The following is a 22385-nucleotide window of genomic DNA, read 5'->3' on the forward strand; positions in this document are numbered from 1 at the left end:
ACACAGAAAACATTAAATTAGAATTTAGCAAAAATACTAATTTAACCCTTTCCAATCCAGTTTGTATCCAGATTTTCCTAGGGGGCTTACTCTTTTTCTGCCGTTACACAATGGCGCTATATGCTGGCTAAAGCCAGTACTGCATCAGGTGACACGCTGGATAGGCTCCGACAGCAGAGAGGCTGGCACTATACAGTAAAAAACTCCGACAGACGTCTTCCAACATCGGAGATGTACAGCCTTAAATCATAATGTCTTCAGACGTCAGACAGTGGATTAGAAAGGGTTAATGGGTGTGCCACTAAATTAAGGCTCCAGCAGCAGCCAGCACTCACGGAACAGCAGGGAGTCCGTGCAAGGAATTCCATACTAGAGAAGTAATACAGATGCGCTGAGAGGAAGACCAGCAGTGTAATAAAACATCCGCATTTCTATCGATACCATGCAACACGTTTCTATGCCGGAGCGGCACCTTCATCTGGCCGTTTGTGCTGCGGTGAAACTCGTTGCCTAGTATCAATAAAAGTGTTGCTGTTCAATTACATTACTGGTTATCCTCTTAGCGCGCCTGGATTACTTTTCTAGTCTGCAGTTGGGTATTTAATGTCCTTGAAATACGCTGTAGTAACACAATGACTGCTCAATGACTCCACCTTTTACAAATACACTCTACTTAAACTTCATAGTAGGATCACCTTTCTATATGTGTCCACGCTCTTCAACCCAACTTTTCTTTCTCACCGTTTTATCAAGGGTCTCCGTGATTGTAGACTTTGCCAGAAATTAGGAACGCCATAGTATAGGAAGACCGCTAGGAATTTAGGCTTCTAACACCATGGATATTAGTTGGGCTTCACTAATTCTCTCCTCTGAGATAAGGGTAGTTGGAAATTAAGAAAAATATCTTACCTTGTAGAGGATTGTCTACTTTGTATGACGCCTCTTAGTATGGAAACTATAGAAGGAGTGATCTGGACTATCCACATAGCAAAAGCAGGAAGCCTCTGCAAAGAGCGCATCTCTCCGTTAGTGTCTATGTACGATTGAGACACCCATGAATTCTAAGGGATGATAGGATTGCTGACTGTTTCCCACAATAACCGCTGATCCCTGCTATCCATTTAGAAAATTTGCTGCATTTACAGCAGCAGCAAAGTGAATGAGAACATACATACAGAAGCTGCTAAAAATGCAGGAAATGCTCACAGAAATGAACACGTGGTGCAGATTCCAAATTCACATTATGTCGATTTTAACGTAAATAGTGAAATCTGCAAAACTGCAGTCGTTCTTCAACAAACTCCGCAACAGAAAAACTCACCGCTTGCTGCAGTTTTTTTTTCTGCAGTGCAATGCTACTTAGGCTGTACCCGTTATGTGCCCATATGCTTTATACAACTGTCCGACTCTCCGCTGAACGATTATTTAGCTTTCAGCTATTCTTTACTCCCCATGCACATGTGTGTTTGACTCATTTGTGAGTATGCAGGAATTTTCAATGTAACATAGTATGTAATAATGAAAAAAGACATATGTCCGCCCAGTTCAGCCTATCACCCCCCCCCCTCCCAATGTTGATCCATAGGAATGCAAAAAAAACCAAACCCATGAGGTAAAAGCCAATTTTCCCCATTTAAGGTAAAAAAAGAAAACTTCCTGACTCCAATCCCTGGATCAACAACCCTTTTGAAGTTATTGATTAATCTCCATGGAGAGGGCAGTAAGCCATTGCCACACTCCTCAGTCATCGGCTTATCTTCTGTGCAACAAAGGATAAGGAATGTTGAAATTCGCCATGGCCAATCCTTGCACCTGATATTTGCAATTAGGGGAGAATCAAGACCCCTCCGTAATGAACATCTAATGTGTAGGAGGGTGTCTCAGTTCTGCCCGGATGTAAGTGGACAGAATGATTGGGCATGCTGGATTTTAGTATGCCCAATCCTTTGTTCGCACAGGATAAGCTGCTGCCAGAGGCATCTGACAGCAGCTTTATTTCCCTTTTGGGAGCTCATGCATGCTCAGCCGAGTGCGCATATATATATGGGGGAGGGGATGTTGAGGAATAATGGCAGGCAGACATCTAAGGTGTATGGCTAACTTTTCGGTCCGCCGATCCCTCCAAGGTCTTGAACATGTGGGACACAGCATTGAGGCGTCCGTTACTTTTGTCAGCTATGTAGAAAATGTTGGCTGCTTGCTGAGCTGGGATCTCCAATACATACAAACATACCATGTGGATAAGTTAATGTGCAGAAACCATTTAATGAGCTGTCAAACTTTGTCACAGCAATGGCAGGTCTAACAGACTGATGGGTTTTCGATTTGCCCATTACTTTATTGATTGTCGGCTCTAATTGCTCCTAATGTCTTACAAGAGTTTATAGAGCCTTCGTTCTGTTCTCTAAATATAAAGCACATTCTAGTTGTATAGACCTTGTTCGTTGTCTGCGGATCAGACCAGCATAGAGGATATCTACTAGAGGTAATTGGGCGATAGGTTCCCCGGGTGGTGTATTATCGCCGGGGTCCCAGGTGGGTTTTCCGTCAGTATCTTTGGACTCACGTGGTATTCCATGAGATTGTGTTTCAGGGCTCTGCTAGGAAGAACGTACGTCTGTGTTTGCTTTCCTCTTTAGCAAATCTATTTAGAGATCAAACCAGGATTGTGATGGGCATGCTCCACTTCACAGGCCATTTCTGGATGCACTGCAGCCTGAGAGGGTGCAAGCAGTTATGGGGACCCTCTGGCTCCTGGTAAATATATTGGGGTGCTGAAGGGTGTTTAGGAGAGCAGTTGCTCATGCTTTCTTTTAGGTCATTGACTGTAGTATTTATTTATTTTTTTATTACTGATTCATAGTCTTAGAGGACCTACTAAGCATGATTTTTGGGCTTATGGTCAGTAGACGCTTGATACTTACCTGTGCTTTGAGTCCTATGTCAGAAACGTGTATTACAAATGTTTGTTGCCTTTAACCCTTTTCAATCCAATTTGTATCCTGGTTTTCCTAGGGGACTTACTCTTTTTCCACCGTTATACAACGGCGCTATATGCTGGTTAGAGCCAGTACTGCATGAGGTAACACGTTGGATAGGCTCCGACAGCAGAGAGGCTGGCAATATACAGTAAGAGAACCCCGACGAGCGTCTTCCAACATTGGAGCTGTACAGCCTTAAATCATAATGTCTTAAGGTGTCAGACAGTGGATTGGAAAGGGTTAATAAGAGTCTAATTTGCTACATTTTTATTGCATATTACATATTGCAAATTATAAAACATGGTGGTCTTCTGCTGAAGCTGCCTTCACATGTCTTCCTCCATGCTGGTGTGGTACTTTGGTCGGGAAGGGTATAGTTTCTCCTTAAGGAGAGCACCTCGAAAGGTGTGAGGAGACTTTTAAGGCCATGCATGCTCCTCTGGGAAATATATGCAAATAAGGAGGATGAAACAATACCTCTGCAGCGCCACCTACTGGATGGCAACATTCCTACAAATCATTGCCAGAACCTTTTTATGCAAGTCTTTATAACAATGATTGGGAATTGACTAAAAGCCAGGATAACCATACGCAGACAGCTGTTTCAGATTTTTTGCCCATAATCAGTGTGCGGTAGTTTCTGGCTCGGCTAGTGAAAGGCATGTGACGTAGTTTGGGAAGGGTATTATCTCTCCTGGCACTTGTCATTGCATTGTTTCTTGCAGCACACTGGTGGTCTTCAGTTATGCGTTCAAGATAGGACTAGTGCTTGGTTTCATCTTCTTGCTTGGGACACCTGGTCTGCTGGTCTCAAGCCATTGTTGTACCACAAGGACAGCCATTAACCCTTTCCAATCCAATTTGTATCCTGGTTTTCCTAGGGGGCTTACTCTTCTTCTGCCATTATACAACGGCCCTATATGCTGGATAAAGCCAGTACTGCATAAGGTGACACGTTGGATAGGCTCCGACAGCAGAGAGGCTGACAATATACAGTAAGAGAACCCCAACGGACGTCTTTCAACATCGGAGCTGTACAGCCTTAAATCATAATGTCTTCAGACGTCAGACAGTGGATTGGAAAGGGTTAACTTGACTGTTTGCTATGCGATATTACATACTATGGCCGCTGCAAGGGAAATGCCACACCTTCTCCTGGCAAAATCGTCCATTCTCTGGTGGCACCAGAAGCCACATTCTGAAAGGTGTTATGAATCCATCTTCATGTGGCATTTAGGAACTACAATGAAACGTATTTTGGGACGACAATCCAAAACTGCATTGAAAAGTTGTCTTCTAGAAAGGTGTTCTTATCAAAGAAGATCTGAACATTTAGAAGTCTTGTCTGGATAAGGCCCGGCTCCGTTGAGCGTACGGTAAAACGCTTTACCAGTGTAGGGAACTGCGCATCACCGTGTAGTCTCGTGTACGCCTGCACATGAACAGCGGATTTTACGCACGCTGTCCAGCACTTTTTTTTAAACTACTGATTTCCTAGCAACAAGCATATAAAAAACAAACATACGTGATGCATTCCAAGCGCATGCATAGAAAACAATTGAGCTGTACACTCGTAAAACGTGGTAAAATAGAACATGTTGGATTCTTTTTTACGCATGTAATTTACTCACAAAATATACACTAGCGTGAGTGGATCAATGAAAATCCATGTACTTTCATTGACGCCATTCACCGCATATATTGCACACGTAATACGCCATGAAATTACCCTGTAAGCCCGGCGTAATATGTGGTGAATGATGTCAATAAAAGTACATTGATTTTCATCGTTCCACTCACACTCGTGTATAGTACCTGCATAAAAAACCAAAACGCAGCATGTTCTATTTTACCGCGTATTACGTGCGTAAAGCCCTATTGTTTACTATGGGTCTGTTCAGAACGCAGTGCATACACAATTAAACTGCGTATGTACAGCGTTTTTACGCATGTTGCTAGAAGACATGAGAAGGAAGTGTAAAGACAAAAAAGAAAAAGAAACCAGGAAGGCAGTGCCGGACAGCGTACGTAAAATACGCTGGTCTGCAACGCTATCTTTGTCCTTAGGGAGCGCACCTAGGTGAGTGAGTGAGGAGACTTATAAGGCCATTCATGCTCCTCAGGGTAATATGCATATAGCGGAGATGGAACAATACCTCTGCAGCACCATCTATTAAAAGGTAGCATTGCTGCATGTTAGACTCTTTATACAAGCCTTATAACAATGACTGGGTATTGAAAGCCAAGCCAGAATCCATACACAGACAGCTATTTCAGAGTGTTTGGCCTTCACCGGTGTGTAGTAGGTTTCTGACTTGGCTAGTGAGAGGCCTTAGGCCTCAAGTCCACGAGCGGATCGGATTCCGCATGCGGAAGCCCGAAGCAGAATCTGACCCTGTCCATGGCAGAGGACACTGCGGGAATTCTACTTGCCTTTCTTCTCTCTTCTTGACTGCGGATGTGTGCGGAAGCGCCGGCTGGCTCGCCGTCATATGTGTGCAGTGAAGTTTGCTTTTTTTAAACTCCTGTTTTCCTGTGGAATCCACGGCCCATTTGCAATTGAATTACGGATGGCCGTGGATTGGACGGCTTCCATTGACTTCATTGTAAGACGTCTGTGCGGGATCCGCAGTGAAATGGAGCGTGCTGCATTTTTTTTTCCCCTCAGATCAAAAGGTCCCCAAATCAAATCCGCATGCTTTATTTCACTTGTGGATGCCCATGTATCCCTATGGGCGGCTTGATTTGTGGATCTTCTGCGTGGGTGACCCGCACGGATTCCGCAAATCAGATCCGCCCATGGACATTGGGCCTTATGCTTCTGCCTACGTCTGCACTCCGTTGAGAAAATTAGTTCAGATTCTGTTCCTCCGTCATGCAGAGCAAGTATGTGGAAATGGGCATGACGTTTATTTAGTTATGTCAGCCTTGTCAGGATGGCATTGCAATGTTAGGTCATGCCAGTTTACAAGATTTGTACTGTTTTTGTAGTTGTAAGTGTGTCGTGGAGCAATGACTACTCGGGCGGTCGTAAATAACTTATGACATTTCTACAAGTATGCTTATTGGCTATATATTCATGAAGAGCTGACGGGGTTAAAGTGAGCAGCCTGTTGAACTGTAGGGACAGTCAGTCCTTTGCTGTCAGTGCACAATCCTAAGTATGTAGTACATGTCAGCTAGCTGGGCACATATTGGGTGTTTGAAATCTTCTATTACAGTTGTTTTAAGCTCCAATTTTGAGGAAAGTAGCATGAATTGAACTCCTTGTAACCCCTAAAGGACCAAGCGCTGTAAATATGCGGCGTTTGGTCCTGGGCTTTAATCCTGGCTGATATCAGAAGTACGACGAAGGATTAAAGCCTGGCTCTGGCAATCAAGCAGCAGCAGGTCGGGTCCTCTGCTGTCAAACACAGCCAAGGACCCAGAGGAGAAGAGAGAAGCTGTTTTTAACCGCTTCTGCCTTCCCAGGCTACACAGTATTCAATGAGTGCTATATAATGAGTGAAAGGGGAAGTATTACTTCCACTATGTGACCCAGCGATCACATGACCACAGGGTGCAGAGCTGCAGTGTCCCAGCAGACCCTGATTAGCTACAAACCCCGTGGCCTCAGTTGCTATGGATTACTAACAACCACCTGTCTGTAAGCGAATGACTGTGAGTTACATGTGAAGATGCCACTGTCATGGGATCAGTCACCGAGCTCTGAGCTCTTTCCGTGATCACATAACAGTGATGTCATCACAAGTCCTTCACTTAATTAAAAACCTGCAGAGCCGGACAGCAGCCTGTGATGTCAGTGTCATGTCATGGGAGGAGTCTGTGGTCACATGACCAGGGGGTGATCAGTGTGTAGGACTCAGCTGTGTGTGTGTGTGTGTGTGTGTGTGTGTGTGTGTGTGTGTGTGACACACACGTACATGTAGTAGAGCTGTGTGGTACATTGCGCCACCAGAAACACTGGTGCTATAATTTCCTAATAATTACTAGTCAAAATACTAATGACCGACTGCCTGTGAGTGATGAATGACTGTGAGTTATATGTGATGATGTCACCGTCATGTGATCAGTCACCGGGCTCTGAGCTCTGCCCCTGATCACATGACTGTGATGTCATCACAGGTCTTACATCCCTGTGCAGTGAATGAGGGTTTGCAGGCGGACTACATCCCCCACAACCCCCCGCGGCCTCAGTTGCTATGGATACACCACTACTCAGTCTGGCAGTTTGTACCTGGTTGTGAGACAGCTGCACACCTGTGTGGAGACTCTAATAAATGACACCTCACAAATGTCCGCATACATATCTCACAGTGCATAGTCCTTCACCACTATCTTAACATCTCCTGAACATGACATCCTGTCATCTCAAGTGCTAATGCCGCCAACACCAGTCCAGTCTTCATCTAATCGTCAACCGTTGGAACCGTTGCTGCCATGCAAACATCTCCCCACAGAGGGTTCAACGCTGCCGTGAAGCTAGTGCAGCTTACAGCTTACTATTTGCACAGAAATATTTTGACCAACTCCAATCCCTTTCACTATATTAGTAAGTGCCGCATTACGCCACCAGAAACACTGGTACCAGTACCATACCCAATGGTCTGCTGATACGCTGGCTGCCTCTGAGCTCCAGCAATGTGTCCTGCCAAGAAGCTGAACATAGTGCGCACATCACATTTAGCTTCCCTTCCTGCCCAGATTTACTGCTGGATGGGGAAGAGAGCACTCTACAAGATCATTAAAACCTTTTACATATCAATGGTCCTAAATGGGATCATTACGTTCAACTTTTTTTTGGTGGCCTACATTCTACCGCTTTTTGTAAACAAAAAAAAAAAAAAAAAAATGTTTGCCTGTAAAAGGATAAAGGGGTTAATCCATGATAAATGTCACTGGCATCCCCACCACTTACTAGATAGAACAAGGGTCCCAAGATTGATGTTGGCGGTGGTGATACATGCATTTTGCAGGGATCCCCCAGCGATCATACATGTTTCACCTATCTTGGATTGGTAATAAATGTTCTTTGTGGGATAACCCCTCTAAGCAGTCAGGGGGGTCTGGCACTCTTGGGCTTGTTTTATAGTTTGAAAAATAGTCATTTGCACTTGGGATTGTATGACTTGGTGCTGCAGGCACAGCTGTCATGGCATTCAATGGAAGCTGAACCTCTAATACCAACTGGGCCGCGGCTCTCCGGCCAGCGCAATCTGCTTCCTGCGCTGTTTGTCGTGACAGCAGAAGTGGGGATCCCTAGGGGCGGGCCACCGCCGATCTTGATAGCCTGTGCTGAGGATGGACCATCAATAGAAAAAATCCAACGTTCCAGACAACCCCTTTCAACCCTTTCTAATCCAATTTGTATACTGGTTTTGCTAGTGGGGCTTACTCTTTTTCTGCTGTTATACAACAGCGCTATATGCTGGCTAAAGCCAGTACTGCATGAGGTGGCACGTTGGATAGGCTCTCACAGCAGAGAGGCTGGCAATATACAGTAAGAGAACCCCGACGGGCGTCTTCCAACATCGGAGCTGTACAGCCTTAAATCATAATGTCTTCAGACGTCAGACAGTGGATTGGAAAGGGAAATATATATATAATGATGTATGTATACATTTGTATTGCTTCTGGGAAGTATTAAAACAAGGTCATTTCTTAGCTTATTTTTGCTGTATTTTTTTTGATATTGCTGTTTTGCAATATGACAGTAAGACCCGCAGAATTGTGATAGAAGCGCAACTTTGTGGACTCGCCAGATGGATAACATGCAGGGCTAATGAGCAATAAATACTCCTATAACATGGGTTAGCCTCTTAGTTGTTACCGGCACTGACCAAGTCTCAGCCGCATCGCCCTGTGCTTGGACAGTATTGTAGAGTCTAGATGGGCGGATGGCCTGTAATACTTGATCTTCTCTATAAGAGTCCTGCGGAAAGACGGACAGAGGATTCTGCTAAGGACACGGCCTTATTTTAGTCGCGCTGCCGCCGTGTCCAAGCAGCTGCTGCGGAGTGTGATGTGTGCCGCCGTCTTAACAAATTCTGCATTCAATTCTCTTCTCTACCTTTTTTGTTTGTTTGTTTGTTTCAAATGAATAAAAAATAAACAATATTAAAAAACTTACTTCCATAATTGCCATCACTTTAATGGACTTTGTGATTTCTGCTGATGTTTTAGTGGAGTCCGCTGTGGGATCTTCACCTTCATCACATCACACGGATGCCATAGATCAATAGAAAACCTTGTAATGTCATGTGCAGATTGTGGCTCCAATCACCGTTGCTGCACACTTACTGTATAGCTTGATATGAAGAAGGGCACATCTCTATAAAGGATGCCAGTAATACTTGATTCACTTCCTTTATGAGTGGAAACTTGGCACTATATACAGTAAAGTTACTTTAATGAGGCGTCTTCTAATCAAGCACTTGTTTCCAGCCCAGAACTACAATCTATGTGATATTTTCCATACCAGAAGCAGAAGAATAAGCGATGCGGACTGAAGAATTATGTTAAAACCCTAAAATAAAGATCCCTGAGAAGGTCCCTAACAAAATATAGCCTTAATTTAACAAGTTGCGCAACTGTAAAGAGGCAGATGTTGGTTTTGGGGTTCATCCACATCACGACTGCAGTGTCCAAACCCAATGCTAGTAAACATAGTAGCATCTATTCTTTTGGCATATTGTTTCAGGCTTTCTTCTTTGTGAAGGTGTGGTACTTAGAAGCATTTTTTTTTTCTCATTTTCTATCACTGTCCAGTATTACAGATAATTGGACGATCCGCCACCTATCAAGTATCAATTATGTTACTATATTTGCTGCATTACAGACATTAAGCTCACGTTCTACCTCCATTACAGGTCATGGAAAGTGAGGAGTTTATGCTTCTTCCAGCCAATCAGCTGATCGACATCATATCCAGTGATGAGCTCAACGTGCGCAGCGAAGAGCAGGTGTTCAACGCAGTTATGGCCTGGGTTAAATACAGTATTCAGGAGCGGAGGCCGCAGCTGCCACAGGTACGTTAGGAGGGGTTTCCTTGTGTATGTATGCATGCACCAGACATATTACACCATGACCGGGGCATGTTAATGTATGCTCATAGAACAATCACAATAATGAACGCAGTTAGTGGCGCCTCCGGAGAATTGCATTAAGGTGGGCATCATGGTATTGGTTGCAAGTGAAAGTTAAAAAAAAAACCTTCCGCCTCCAGATTGTGGCAGACGGGGGAGGGGGAAGGGGGGGGGGCGGTGCACTGCAGGGAAGTGATTGGATACACAGAGGAGACCACAGAGTGTGACAAGCGATCAGGTAAGGAGGACAGGGATGTAAAAGAATGGTTTTGCCAGAGTGGCTCTTTAACCTCTTAAAGATGTGGGGAGACAGTACATCTGCATATTCTAGTCATGTATGTCACTCACACGTAAATAGAACATAATGTCAGAGAAGCTTCACCCATGTACATGAGCAATACAGCGCAGTGCTTCCTGTCCTCCCATCATGCACTGCTCACAGGAAGTTGGAGGCTATGGACAGGGGCGGAAGTAGTAAAGGTGGACAAGATATCAGTGACGAGAGATATTTTTCAGGCGGAGGGTCATGTGACATATATAGCAAATAAAGAATGGAGCCAGATCTGCTCCAGTGAACCTATTACAGGCTGACTTATTGCGGTGATGTACATTAGATTTTGAGATGTTAGCTTGTGCCCGGAATACCCCTTTAAGGCTTTATACACTGGGCCAATTGGTCAAACCTTCGTCCCAATTACTGCCTAAACAAAGAAGCACTGACTGACAATCGGGTAAATGATAATTTGTCGGGTGATCGCATCTTTTTTGAGGCTCAAAAATTGATAATTTCAGCAGCACATCTCCACTTGTAAACAAAGGATGTGCCGCCAACATCATGCAAACCGCAGGGCTCCCTAATGATCGGATTAAGGATAGATCGTCCCTATCCATCTTTAATTGGCTTGTGTAAAAAATCTTGTTGTGTTGTGGATTGACACTCAACGGGGCTGGAAATCTCCCTGCATACAAGGACCATGGTGGTTAAGTGGAACTGATCTCCAATAATAGCCTCCTGCTCAAAGGGAGACAAGTCAGCAGTAATGCCCTGGAGATGCCAAATAGAAGGATATTTTTCATTAAAGGGGTTGTCCCACTTCTACGATGGATGACTTATCCTCATGATTGGTCATTAATAACTGATCGGCAGGGGTCAGCCGTTCAGGACCTCCATGATCCGTTACTGATAACCTATGCTGATGGTAGGTCATCAATCTTAGAAGTAGGACAACCCATTTAAGACTTGCAAAGTTTTGGTAGCACCGAAGTAGTAGAAAGTGGTTACCAAGGTGCATGTAGTTTTTAAGCATTTGATGCCTCACTTTAATTCTCTGTAATTTTTAAGGTGTTTTTTTCCTTCCTTTTGCTAGGTTTTACAGCATGTCAGGTTGCCTTTGTTGAGTCCAAAATTCTTAGTGGGAACCGTGGGGTCTGATCCACTGATTAAAAGTGATGAAGAATGCAGGTATGTTACACTCTGTATGCAAAAATATGTTTTGTCCTCCTCTTGGGTGTTTCTTTATTGAACTGAGCATGATTCAACCCATGCCTGCATGACCCCATGTTCTACACGTCTGACTGTGAAGTGCCATCTGTAGGGAGTAAGAGCAATACCACAATACCTTTTGTCGAAACGGGCTGGAATCTGAGGTGCTGACACCACTTGGCCCAAAGTGGATGCAGGTATGTTTCTCTGGACAACCTCTATAAGAGCAATGTTCGCTGAAGAAAAAGCGTGCAAATGGCTTTCCACCAGAAGGAAGAACAACGTCTCCTACCTGGCAGATATAGGACAAGAGCAGCAATAGTCGGCTATCATGTAGTCCTGTTGGAAAGATAACATTTGTGTACAGAGCGTAAATGCAGTTATTCCACATGTCCTATCAGTTATGACTGATGCATGGGCGGCACCAACAACGGGAGCCCCTGTGCAGCGTGAAAATGAGTCCATTGAGCCTAATATAAAATGGTAGTGGTAATAAAGGAAGAATAAAAAGGAAAGCTATCATTTCACTTATGTTATTTTTCTTTGTAGGGACTTGGTGGATGAAGCCAAGAACTATCTTCTGCTTCCTCAGGAGCGTCCACTAATGCAAGGTCCAAGAACAAGACCTCGAAAGCCCATTCGCTGTGGGGAGGTGCTGTTTGCAGGTACATCAGGAAGCTCTTCCTTTAAATATATTATGGCTTTATAAATGGGGAGTTTTAAGATTGCAACTAAGTGGAAACCATATTTTGTCCATGGCAATGGGGGTATGATTTTCAGATGAAATAATGGTAAAAACGTGGCATAATGGGGAAAATTTATCATTACTGACATGCCATTTGTATGGTGCTTCTCTGTAACAGATTCATTAGCAGGGATAGGCCATGAGTGTTTGATCATTGTGTTTCCAATCGCATGGACCCCTATTGCTGAGCACTATGCATGGGCCACAGTGAATCCAATCGTGTGGACCCCCATTGCTGAGCACTATGCAGGGGCCACAGTGAATCTAATCGTGTGGACCCCCATTGCTGAGCACTATGCAGGGGCCACAGTGAATCTAATCGCATGGACACCCATTGCTGAGCACTATGCTGGGCCAAAGTGAATCCAATCATGTGGACCCCCATTGCTGAGCACTATGCAGGGGCCACAGTGAATCTAATTGCATGCACCCTTATTGCTGAGCACTATGCATGGGCCACAGTGAATCCAATCATGTGGACCCCCATTGCTGAGCACTATGCAGGGGCCACAGTGAATCTAATCGCATGCACCCTTATTGCTGAGCACTATGCATGGGCCACAGTGAATCCAATCGTGTGGACCCCCATCGCTGAGCAGTATGCAGGTGCCACAGTGAATCTAATCGCATGGACCCCCATTGCTGAGCACTATGCATGGGCCACAGTGAATCCAATCATGTGGACCCCCATTGCTGAGCACTATGCAGGGGCCACAGTGAATCTAAGAGGGCCGTGCCCCCTTATTGTATAGATCAAGGTTTCCCAACTCTAGTCCTCAGGAACCACCAACAGGTCAGGTTTTCAGGATTTTCTCAGTTGCACAGGTGATATAATTATTGTCAGTGCCTCAGACATTTCCACAGGTGGTGTTACTAAAGGATATCCTGGAAACATGACCTGTTGGGGTCCGTGAGGACTGGAGTTTGGAAAACACTGATATAGATGAATCACTGTGCCTGGATAAACAAAGACCTGTGTCTGGTACTATAGCTCGTCTGATTCACTTGAATGGGACGGAATGAGATTAGCTGTAGTACCCAACGTAAGTTGTCCAGAGATAAGCAGCTGTACCTACGTAAACCATGATTGGTTAGAGACCCACCAATTAAATATTGGTGGTCAGCAGTGTTAGTCATGGAGAACCCCTGAACCACTTTCACGTAAATCATAACTTTTTTTTGTTACAGTGGGAGGATGGTGCAGCGGAGATGCCATTTCTAGTGTAGAACGGTATGACCCGCAGACCAACGAGTGGAGAATGGTGGCCTCTATGAGCAAAAGGCGCTGTGGGGTTGGAGTTAGTGTTTTAGATGATCTTCTGTATGCTGTAGGTGGCCATGATGGATCTTCATACCTCAACAGTGTTGAAAGGTACATTTTACATCTGTTTTATAAATATATTTAAAAGGACAGAGAATATATATAATTTTTTTCACAAAAAAAATATATTATTGCCTTTTTATTGGGCCTCGTATGGCGCAGAGTGTTAAGCTCTCGCTCATAACCTGAAGGTTGTGAGTTCAATCCCTGCACAGTCCAGGTAGCCGGCTCAAGGTTGACTCAGCCTTCCATCCTTCCGAGGTTGGTAAAATGAGTACCCAGCTTGGAGGGGGGTAATAAATTAAAAAAAAAAAAAAAAAAAAATTACCTGAAAGCCCTGTGGAATAAGTTGACGCTATACAACTAACAAGTCCCCTTTTATTCCTAGATATGACCCAAAGACAAACCAGTGGAGCAGTGATGTGGCTCCAACCAGCACTTGCAGGACAAGTGTTGGCGTTGCTGTTCTGGGCGGGTATCTTTATGCTGTAGGTGGTCAGGACGGTGTCTCCTGTCTCAACATTGTAGAAAGGTATTTTTCTAAGAATTTTTTTGCACTCTTCTACCCGTTAAATTAATATATTTTAAAGAGGTTGTGTTAATTTGAAAAAGTTAACCTTTATCAACAGGATAGGGGATGACTTTATAACTGATGGGGGTGTGACGACTGGGACCCTTACCTCCCTGTATGAATAGAGCGGACTTCACGCATGCCATCATGGCTTCATTCACTTCAATGGGAGTGCTGGAGATTGCCGAGAGCTTGTACTTAGCAATTTCTCACACTTCCATTGAAATCAGTGGAGCAGCGGCGTAGAAGTGTGACCTCCTTTCCACTCTTGTAGAACCCCAATCTTGGGATTGGTGAAAGTCCCAGCAGTTGGACAAGTGCCGATATAGGGCTACACTGAGGCTTTAAATTGATCTACTTAATAAATTGCTCTTACATAAGCATTCAAAAAAAATATTCAGAACTTCTTATTATGGGATGCAATGTTTTTTTTCTGTTTTCTTGTTTTTTTTTATTCCCCAAGGGATTTTAAGGAATAGAAACAATCAAACACAAGCGGTTATAGAACAACTACAAACATTTAATATTAAAAAAAAAAGCATAACTGTCATTCATTTTGTACACTGACAGACTCTCTTCCATACCTTTTTGTGTAGTGTAACTTTTTATCATTTCTGCCTGCTCACCTCACTTTTGAGTAAAAGTGCCTTACCTTGTAGGGAGGTGGCGTGGCAGAGATTATAAAAAGTTTTCCTTTATATTTATGTACTTTCATAAAAAAAAAAGTACATACAATTTATGCCGGAAACTGAAGTAATTTATATCAGAAATTCACTCCAGTGTTTTTCAACATTTTGATTGTTAAAAAATAAATTAGCATAGGTTTTTTTAGCAAACAATATGTCTGCCCCTAATGTAAAAATTCATTTCATTCTAAGTTAATAAAAATGTAAAATAAAATCTACAATAAAAAAAACCTAAAGAAAACATTTGATATTGTTGCGTCCATAAAATTCCAATTTATCAAAGTAACACATTATTTACCCCGCATGGTGAACGTTGAAAAAAAATAAAATAAAATAAACAACGCCAGAATTGCGATTTATTCATTTATTTTTTCTTCTTTGGTCACTCCGTCTCCAAGAAAAAAAATAAGTTGTATGTACTCCAAAATAGTACCAATAGAAACTGCAGGACGTACCGCACAACTATGGCGATGGAAAAAAATTAAGTTATGGCTGTCAGACGATGGTGGTAGAAAATAATAAAAAAAAAATCTCTGGAAAAAAAAAGTAGTACAGCAAAAAAAAGACACATAAATTTGGAATCCTAGTATTTGCACTGACCGATAAAATTTATCGTGTCATTTTTGTTCCAGTGTATACGCCGTAGGAGAAAACCTAAGGGTGGCAGATTCATCTTTCTTTTTTTTTTTTTTTCAATTTCACTGCACTTTGAGTTTTTGTAAAACGGTTTTCAGCACATTATTTGGTACATTAAATAGTACCATTGAAAAATACAACTCGACCTGTAAAAAAACAAGTCCTGAGACATCTACATTAATGGATGAATAAAAGTTGTTTTTTAGAAGTAGGAAGGGAAGACAAAAAATGGAAGAAAAAAAGGGTTACCTTCTTAAGGGGTTAAACAGTCGAGAACTTATCAATAGGCACTGTATGTAAAAGCCCAGCAAGGCGTGGTCCCTGAGTAAATCACATTTGCATGATCAAACAATATAGCATGACATCATTTTGGCAACTATCTTTCTCTCTGTGTCTAGGCACATATGTGTGTCAGAGTTCAACTTTGATCATAAATCGGCTTAGACATTCGCTCAGGAGAGGAAGAAGGGCTGGTGATTGTCGTCACATGAGCTCACGGATGGGTCTGCTAGCTTGCTGTATACTGTGATACATAGAAGTTGCAAATGGTGCAACTTTTTTTTTAAAATAAAACCTTATTATATAAATGATTTTTAGCCTAAAAATACATGCATTTATGTTTTTTTAAAAAAATGTCCCCAAAGCTGTCCCTAGCCTTCAACTAGAAATGGGTATAAAATACGTGATTTTTCTTCACCACTGAATTCTCCTTCCTGAAGCAAGGATTATAAAAATATTGATAATTTTGAATAGGATATTTGAAAGAAAACTTTGCAAGTACTTTAAAACGGGCCAAATAGATCTTAAAAAAAAAGCGCTGCTCACGTAATTGGATTTGCTAATATATCAGACTCTTTCAGGCACAGAAGAAAGTTCTATATTATACTCGTATAATAATTTCATATGTCCATTTGCATGACCATGTTGAGATGAAGTTCACCTGTAGTCTACTGCTTCATGGACACTATATAAAGCATATATATGTCTTACTGGCACACAGCAGCACAAATGCATCTGCCGTGTTGGACTAATAGATTAGACTAGATGAAAACTGGGTTTTGGCCTCTGAATGTAAATCCTGTATGTTGTCATTCATTGACATTAAGCGGTGATCTTGAAAACAGAGAAGAGTTGAATCATAAAGTATATGATATTGTTGGCTAATTTATATGATAAAAATGTATCCTTTATGCTCTCTGTCATATAGGTATGACCCAAAAGAAAATAAATGGACACGAGTTGCCTCCATGAGTACACGAAGACTTGGCGTGGCAGTTGCTGTCCTCGGTGGTTTTCTGTATGCTGTTGGGGGTTCAGATGGAACGTCTCCTCTCAATACCGGTGAGTAAATCGTGGAGCATATGCGCGTATGCAAAGAAAAGATCGACTCGCCTCCAATGCAAAAAATAGGCGGCCTAGCATTAGACGATGTGGCCGCACGGCTGTCAAATTTGCTATAATTTACTCCAGAAATTGGTATAAATTATAGCTGAAACCTACCCCAACTCCTAGCTGGCATAGATCTCAGTATTGTGCACAGAGCTGCCTCCAGGTACGGCAAATGTATTGGGCCTTGTGCGTCTTAATATATGTTGCACAGTTTACGAGGACTGACTTATGGAACAACATTCTTATGTCCAAACGTGCGTAGAGAGTTGAGTAACTGAATCGGTAGTTGCTTTAGGCTCTGGTTACTCTTATTTAGTGGCTCCCATTTTTACAGATTCCATCATGGATCTATTTGATCCACTTTTTGGGATTCATTACAATCTGCTTATTAATTTATTTCACTGTCCAGAACCTAGAGCCTCTGCCATATTCCACGGCTACATTTGCAATTCTGCTTTGTTATTTGCGTCTTATTTCTTTTCACCAAGTTCCTATAATGCAAATTTCCGTGCTACATCGAATTTGTGTCATGAGATTACTTTACTGTGACTGCTATACAACTATTCCTATCGCTCATGTCAGTGTTCACAAGAATGTTTTTCTCTCTGCACTTTGGTGGCCGTCAGTCATTGATGAAGAGGTGGGGAAGTCCCCAACAGACCTACCATTATACCTTACCTGTAAACGGGACAGTATATTCTCATGGCAGATCTGCTTTAAAGGGATTTCCAATGTGCACGGTCCAACCATTCCATATAAAGCTTACAAGCTCCTTTATAGCTGTAAATCTGCAATCTAACCCTTTAAGACACTCTGGATAGATGGAGCCCTAACGGTGAATATAGTATCCTACACAAGAGCAGAGAGTCTATAGAGAGTTACAACATTACTGCCATGATATGGGATGATGTACCTGTTCTCGGTTATAAACCGGACACCAAAGATTATTGCAAGCAGGTAGTTCTTATCTGAAATGGGTGCACCAAAAATAACTGTTATCTAATGCGCAAAAAGTTTGCTTCTCACAAATCTGAGAAAATATATACCGCATATAGCACACAGAAAAGTTTTCATCATGGTTTTGTGTTCTGCCATTTCAGTTGAGCGGTACAATCCTCAGGAAAACCGCTGGCACACAATAGCACCGATGGGTACCCGCCGAAAACATCTGGGCTGTGCTGTGTACCAGGATATGATCTATGCAGTAGGTGGAAGAGATGATACCACGGAACTGAGCAGCGCGGAACGGTACAATCCCAGGACCAATCAGTGGTCACCAGTCGTCGCCATGACCTCCCGCCGGAGTGGGGTATGTAGACACTTGCTGTAAAAATGGTTCACATATTAATAGGTGATATTTCATACAGTTTTCATTGTAATATACTAGACACACAACCTATCTAGTGTAAGGTCTGTTGAGGGGCAGCGCATATCATGTCTCTTGTTGGTTGCATCCCTATTGTTGTGCATGACCCCTCTCAAACCCTGCACTGCCCATATATAGTGATATAATGTATGTTCAAAATAGTCTAGAGTAGAGATGAGCGAACGTGTTCTTAACGAACACTTCCGCACCCGGACACCGGCTTTGCCGAGGACTTCAGTGTCCGCGCGTAAAGCTTCGGGGGGCGCCGGGGGGCGGGGAGAGGCGCGGCGGTGCGGGCGGCAGCAGCGGGAACAGGGGGGAACCCTCTCTCTCTCCCTCTCCCCCCCCACTCCCCGCCGCACCCCCCCCCCCCCGCGCTGCCACGGCGACCCCCGAACTTTTTTCGCCCGAGCACGGAATTGCTCGCAAAGTTCGGTGTTCGGGTGAAAAGGGGCGGAGCCGAACACGTTCGCTCATCTCTAGTCTAGAGTAATGTGACTGGTTCTGCCTAAATCTCCAATATTCTTGGAATCTTAGACCGTAGATACGGATATCAGTGATCCTATATTTCTTCACCCAAATCTGAGTGTTCTAGAGAGTTTTTTTATTTGTCACAAATCTGCTTTATTTTTTTATGTGTCTAACCTTTTTTCCTTTAGGAGTATGACGAAAATCACCTGCGTAGTGTGGGATTATCTGCACACGGCCTTTTTAAAGGGCTTGTCCCCCACATAAGGCTAGGACATCACAGTGGAGGTCACGTGACCAAAGATCACTGTAATATCGCACTGCCTTTGATCTCTGGAGTCGCAATGCGAGCTGCGGGGTACAGCAACTACGAAAAATCCAAACTTAAATTTTTTTGCAACATTTTGGTCACGGCAACTTGCACTGCAACTCCATTGAGTTCAATGGCAGTGTGATGTTGCGGTGCTACACATCAATATTTGGTCACGCTAGCAAAGTCGCCATGCAGCGCTAGCATAAATATAATCCTTTTGTCTTTGATTTCATGGTTTCCTTTCAATTGGAATCCTTAAAAATAATTTCTGCTGTGTCTAAATATTGCTGTTATTGTTCATAGTTGTTATGGTGCCTCCTGTTGTCCTTTTGATTTGCTCCCAGAACTTCTTGCTAGTGTCCTACTCCGGTGGTCACATAGGCCGAGTCCCGCGGCTCAGATTCTTTTTGTACATGGGCAGCAAAGTAACTTCTCCTATTGTGTAGGCCAACAAATAAGAATCACTGCGCTAGAGAAGGTTTCTTGCCAGAACTGGACACATTAGGTAGACTTTCTGAGAAGGAATCAGCACACCCCCAGGGGGCGCTATAACTAGTTATGTATAGGCAACATCTACACAAAGCTTGCAGACTTTTTAAAATTAAAATGTATTTTGTTTGATAGAGCATGCAAATAATATTTTAAACATGGTACCAGCCCTTCAGTAGTAGTCAGTAGGGAGACCTCTGTAAAGTGACACGTGTGACCACATATATGTCAGCACATACTGTACTCTCCCAATAACTTTTGGCTGTGCTTCATATGCATAACTTTTGTCAGGTCATACACCTTTTGTTAAAAGTATCTCTTTTGCCCAGTTCATCCCTAACAACATCTCAGACCCTTATTAGCGCAGCACATTATGGTGCTCGTTGTCAAGGTTAGGAGTAGAGATGAGCGAGCACACTCGTTTAAGGCTGATGCTCGAGCGAGCATCTGTCTTCTCGAGTAACTGATTACTCGTCCGAGCAGTGGCGGGGGAGAGAGAGGTTTCTCTCACTCTTCCCCCTACTCCTCCCCGCTGCCCCCCCGCAGTTGCTGGGACGAGTAATCAGTTACTGGAGAAGACCGATGCTCACTCGAGCATCAGCCCTAAATGAGCGTGCTCGCTTATTTCTAGTTAGGAGTCAAAACCTAAATATGCAGCAACATAAACCAGGAATACCAACCGTATTCTCAAACTGCCCATGTGTATGTACCGTAGGTTGGCCTTGCAGTGGTGAACGGACAGTTGATGGCTGTAGGAGGTTTTGATGGAACAACGTACTTGAAGACAATAGAAGTATTTGATCCAGATGCTAATACATGGAGGTACTTTTCACAATCTTTGTTTTAATATCCGGGTTAAGTAATTCGGACGTCTATTAGTTCATATGACTGTATAAACTTTTAATCCCCCATGTCTGTGAAACACTGTGGCGTTTCGGGATAAATGCAGTTTTGCTAATGAGCCTAGTGTTGGGAGATGAGACCGCTGTGTGGCTTTTCCCAACCTGCTCAGCTAGATTGACAGGTCTCTCCTTATACATTAATAGGCAGAGACCTGTCAATCAAGCCAGACACCGTTGGGAAAAGTTTTGCAGCGGACTTGTATCCCTGTACTCGGCTCATTACTAAACTAAACATGTTGCTCCGTAATTAGGAGCCCGATGTCAAGCTGACTGTGGTTTGGTCGACAAACTTTTTGCCCAAAAAATCCCTTTAAAAGGCAACCGGTCAAACTTTATTGATGACCTACATGTGAATAAAAATGTTGGGGCTCAAGGGCCCAGTAGGGTTAAATTGTAACCATTCCCACCACAGCCTTTGTAATTAGCTTAAACCCACAGTTGGGTCCTCTTAAAAAGTAACTTTTTTATTGATCTTTAATAAAATATAGTAGAAATGAATTAAAGATCAGAGTCTCAATATATTGTGAATGAGTGAAATACAATAGACCCAACTGGTCGGAGAAACCATATCCTGCCTTGCTAATTATGCACAAATATCAAGGTAACGACTGTATCGCTTGCTGCAAATGGTGCGCGCTGCCAGTACACTATGTGCTAAAGCTATGGCAAGTGATTAGATCCCTGCATGAACTGCCAGCATGTGTGATAAACGCTGCCAGATAAACGGAGTCTGACATAAGCTTTGCAGGATGAACTAAATGAGGCTCTGCGCTAAAAACCGCACCATTTGCAGCAAGCATTGCAGTCATGACCCTGATATTTGTGCATAATCAGCAAGGCAGAATAATTTCTTAGGCCAGGTTTGTCTAATGTATTTCACTCATTCACACCATATTGAGACGATGAGCTTTCTACTATATTGATATTTAATCAAATGTATTAAACGTTACTTTTTTAAGTGTACCCAACTGTGGGTTTCATCTTATGGCAAAGGCTGTGCTGGGATTGACTACTCTGAGAATAAGTCATCCGTACTTAATCACTGGGGACTCGCAGCTGATCGCCTGACCCATTGTCAGGGCAGCAGATCGGGAGAAGTGCCTTAGCTGGCTTCACTCTCATGGAAATCTTATTATACTTCCACATTTGACCGTGATGTCGGAAGCGAAAGTGTAATAGCCGGCTTCAGCTCCCATTGATTTCACTGAGAGTGAAACCAGCTAGGGCACTTCTGTTCCTGATCCCGATGATGATGTGTGGCCCGCTGCACTGACAGCAGACTGGGTGATCGCTGCGGATCCCAGGTGATTAACTATTGATGACCTATCCTGAGGGATAGAACATCAACTGTTTTTGCCCAGAAAATCCCCTTAAGGCCGTATTTTCACGGTCAAGCGCGATGTCTGTCTGAGAAACACAGATTGATAACGTGCTCATAAACATGCGATTTCCCTTTTTTCCTGCGAGTCTAATGCAGTTTGCGAGAATTACGTGAATTATTTCAATAGGAAAATTTAAAAATCACACTCGCATGACACTCAAGTGCAGCTTTTTAATAATGGGTGAGTTTTCAGAATCGATGAAAAATAGGCCATGCTTTAATTTCTCTATCTTGCATCCTAGCTGCGAGAGAAAAATGGCGCATGTAAATAGACCCATTAAAAATAATAGGTTCTATTACCGCCTAAAGGCCCATTTACACAGGACAAGTGTCGGGCAAATGATACCAAACACTCGTCCCTGTGTCTCCGCGCTCCTGCATGGGATATAGCGGAGCTGGCTGGTTCACGGAGCGGCCAGCAGGGGGGCGGGGCAGTGCAGGAGATTTCTCTCCTCTTGCTCCCCCGCCCCTCTCCATTCACATAACACAGCGGCCGTTCACTACTGAACAGCTGCTGTTTAAACTGCAAGATGAGCTTCATCGCTGATCTTTTTATGTTGTATAAAAAA

At 43.2% G+C, this 22385-nt stretch overlaps 1 protein-coding gene across 2 annotated transcripts in view; it reads left to right on the top strand.

Annotated features, from left to right (window-relative positions):
- KLHL20 (kelch like family member 20) overlaps positions 1-22385 on the top strand; it is a 38119-nt gene that overhangs the window by 10315 nt on the left and 5419 nt on the right. For both annotated transcript variants that reach the window (XM_066597309.1, XM_066597310.1), the window contains 8 exons: positions 9851-10009; positions 11434-11528; positions 12099-12214; positions 13483-13666; positions 14004-14147; positions 16716-16849; positions 17998-18206; positions 20249-20355. In XM_066597309.1, the coding sequence (XP_066453406.1) occupies positions 9851-10009; positions 11434-11528; positions 12099-12214; positions 13483-13666; positions 14004-14147; positions 16716-16849; positions 17998-18206; positions 20249-20355 (1148 nt within the window). The remainder of the gene's footprint in view (positions 1-9850; positions 10010-11433; positions 11529-12098; positions 12215-13482; positions 13667-14003; positions 14148-16715; positions 16850-17997; positions 18207-20248; positions 20356-22385) is intronic.

This window comes from Eleutherodactylus coqui, chromosome 3, assembly GCF_035609145.1.
Source record: "Eleutherodactylus coqui strain aEleCoq1 chromosome 3, aEleCoq1.hap1, whole genome shotgun sequence".
Taxonomy (NCBI): domain Eukaryota; kingdom Metazoa; phylum Chordata; class Amphibia; order Anura; family Eleutherodactylidae; genus Eleutherodactylus; species Eleutherodactylus coqui.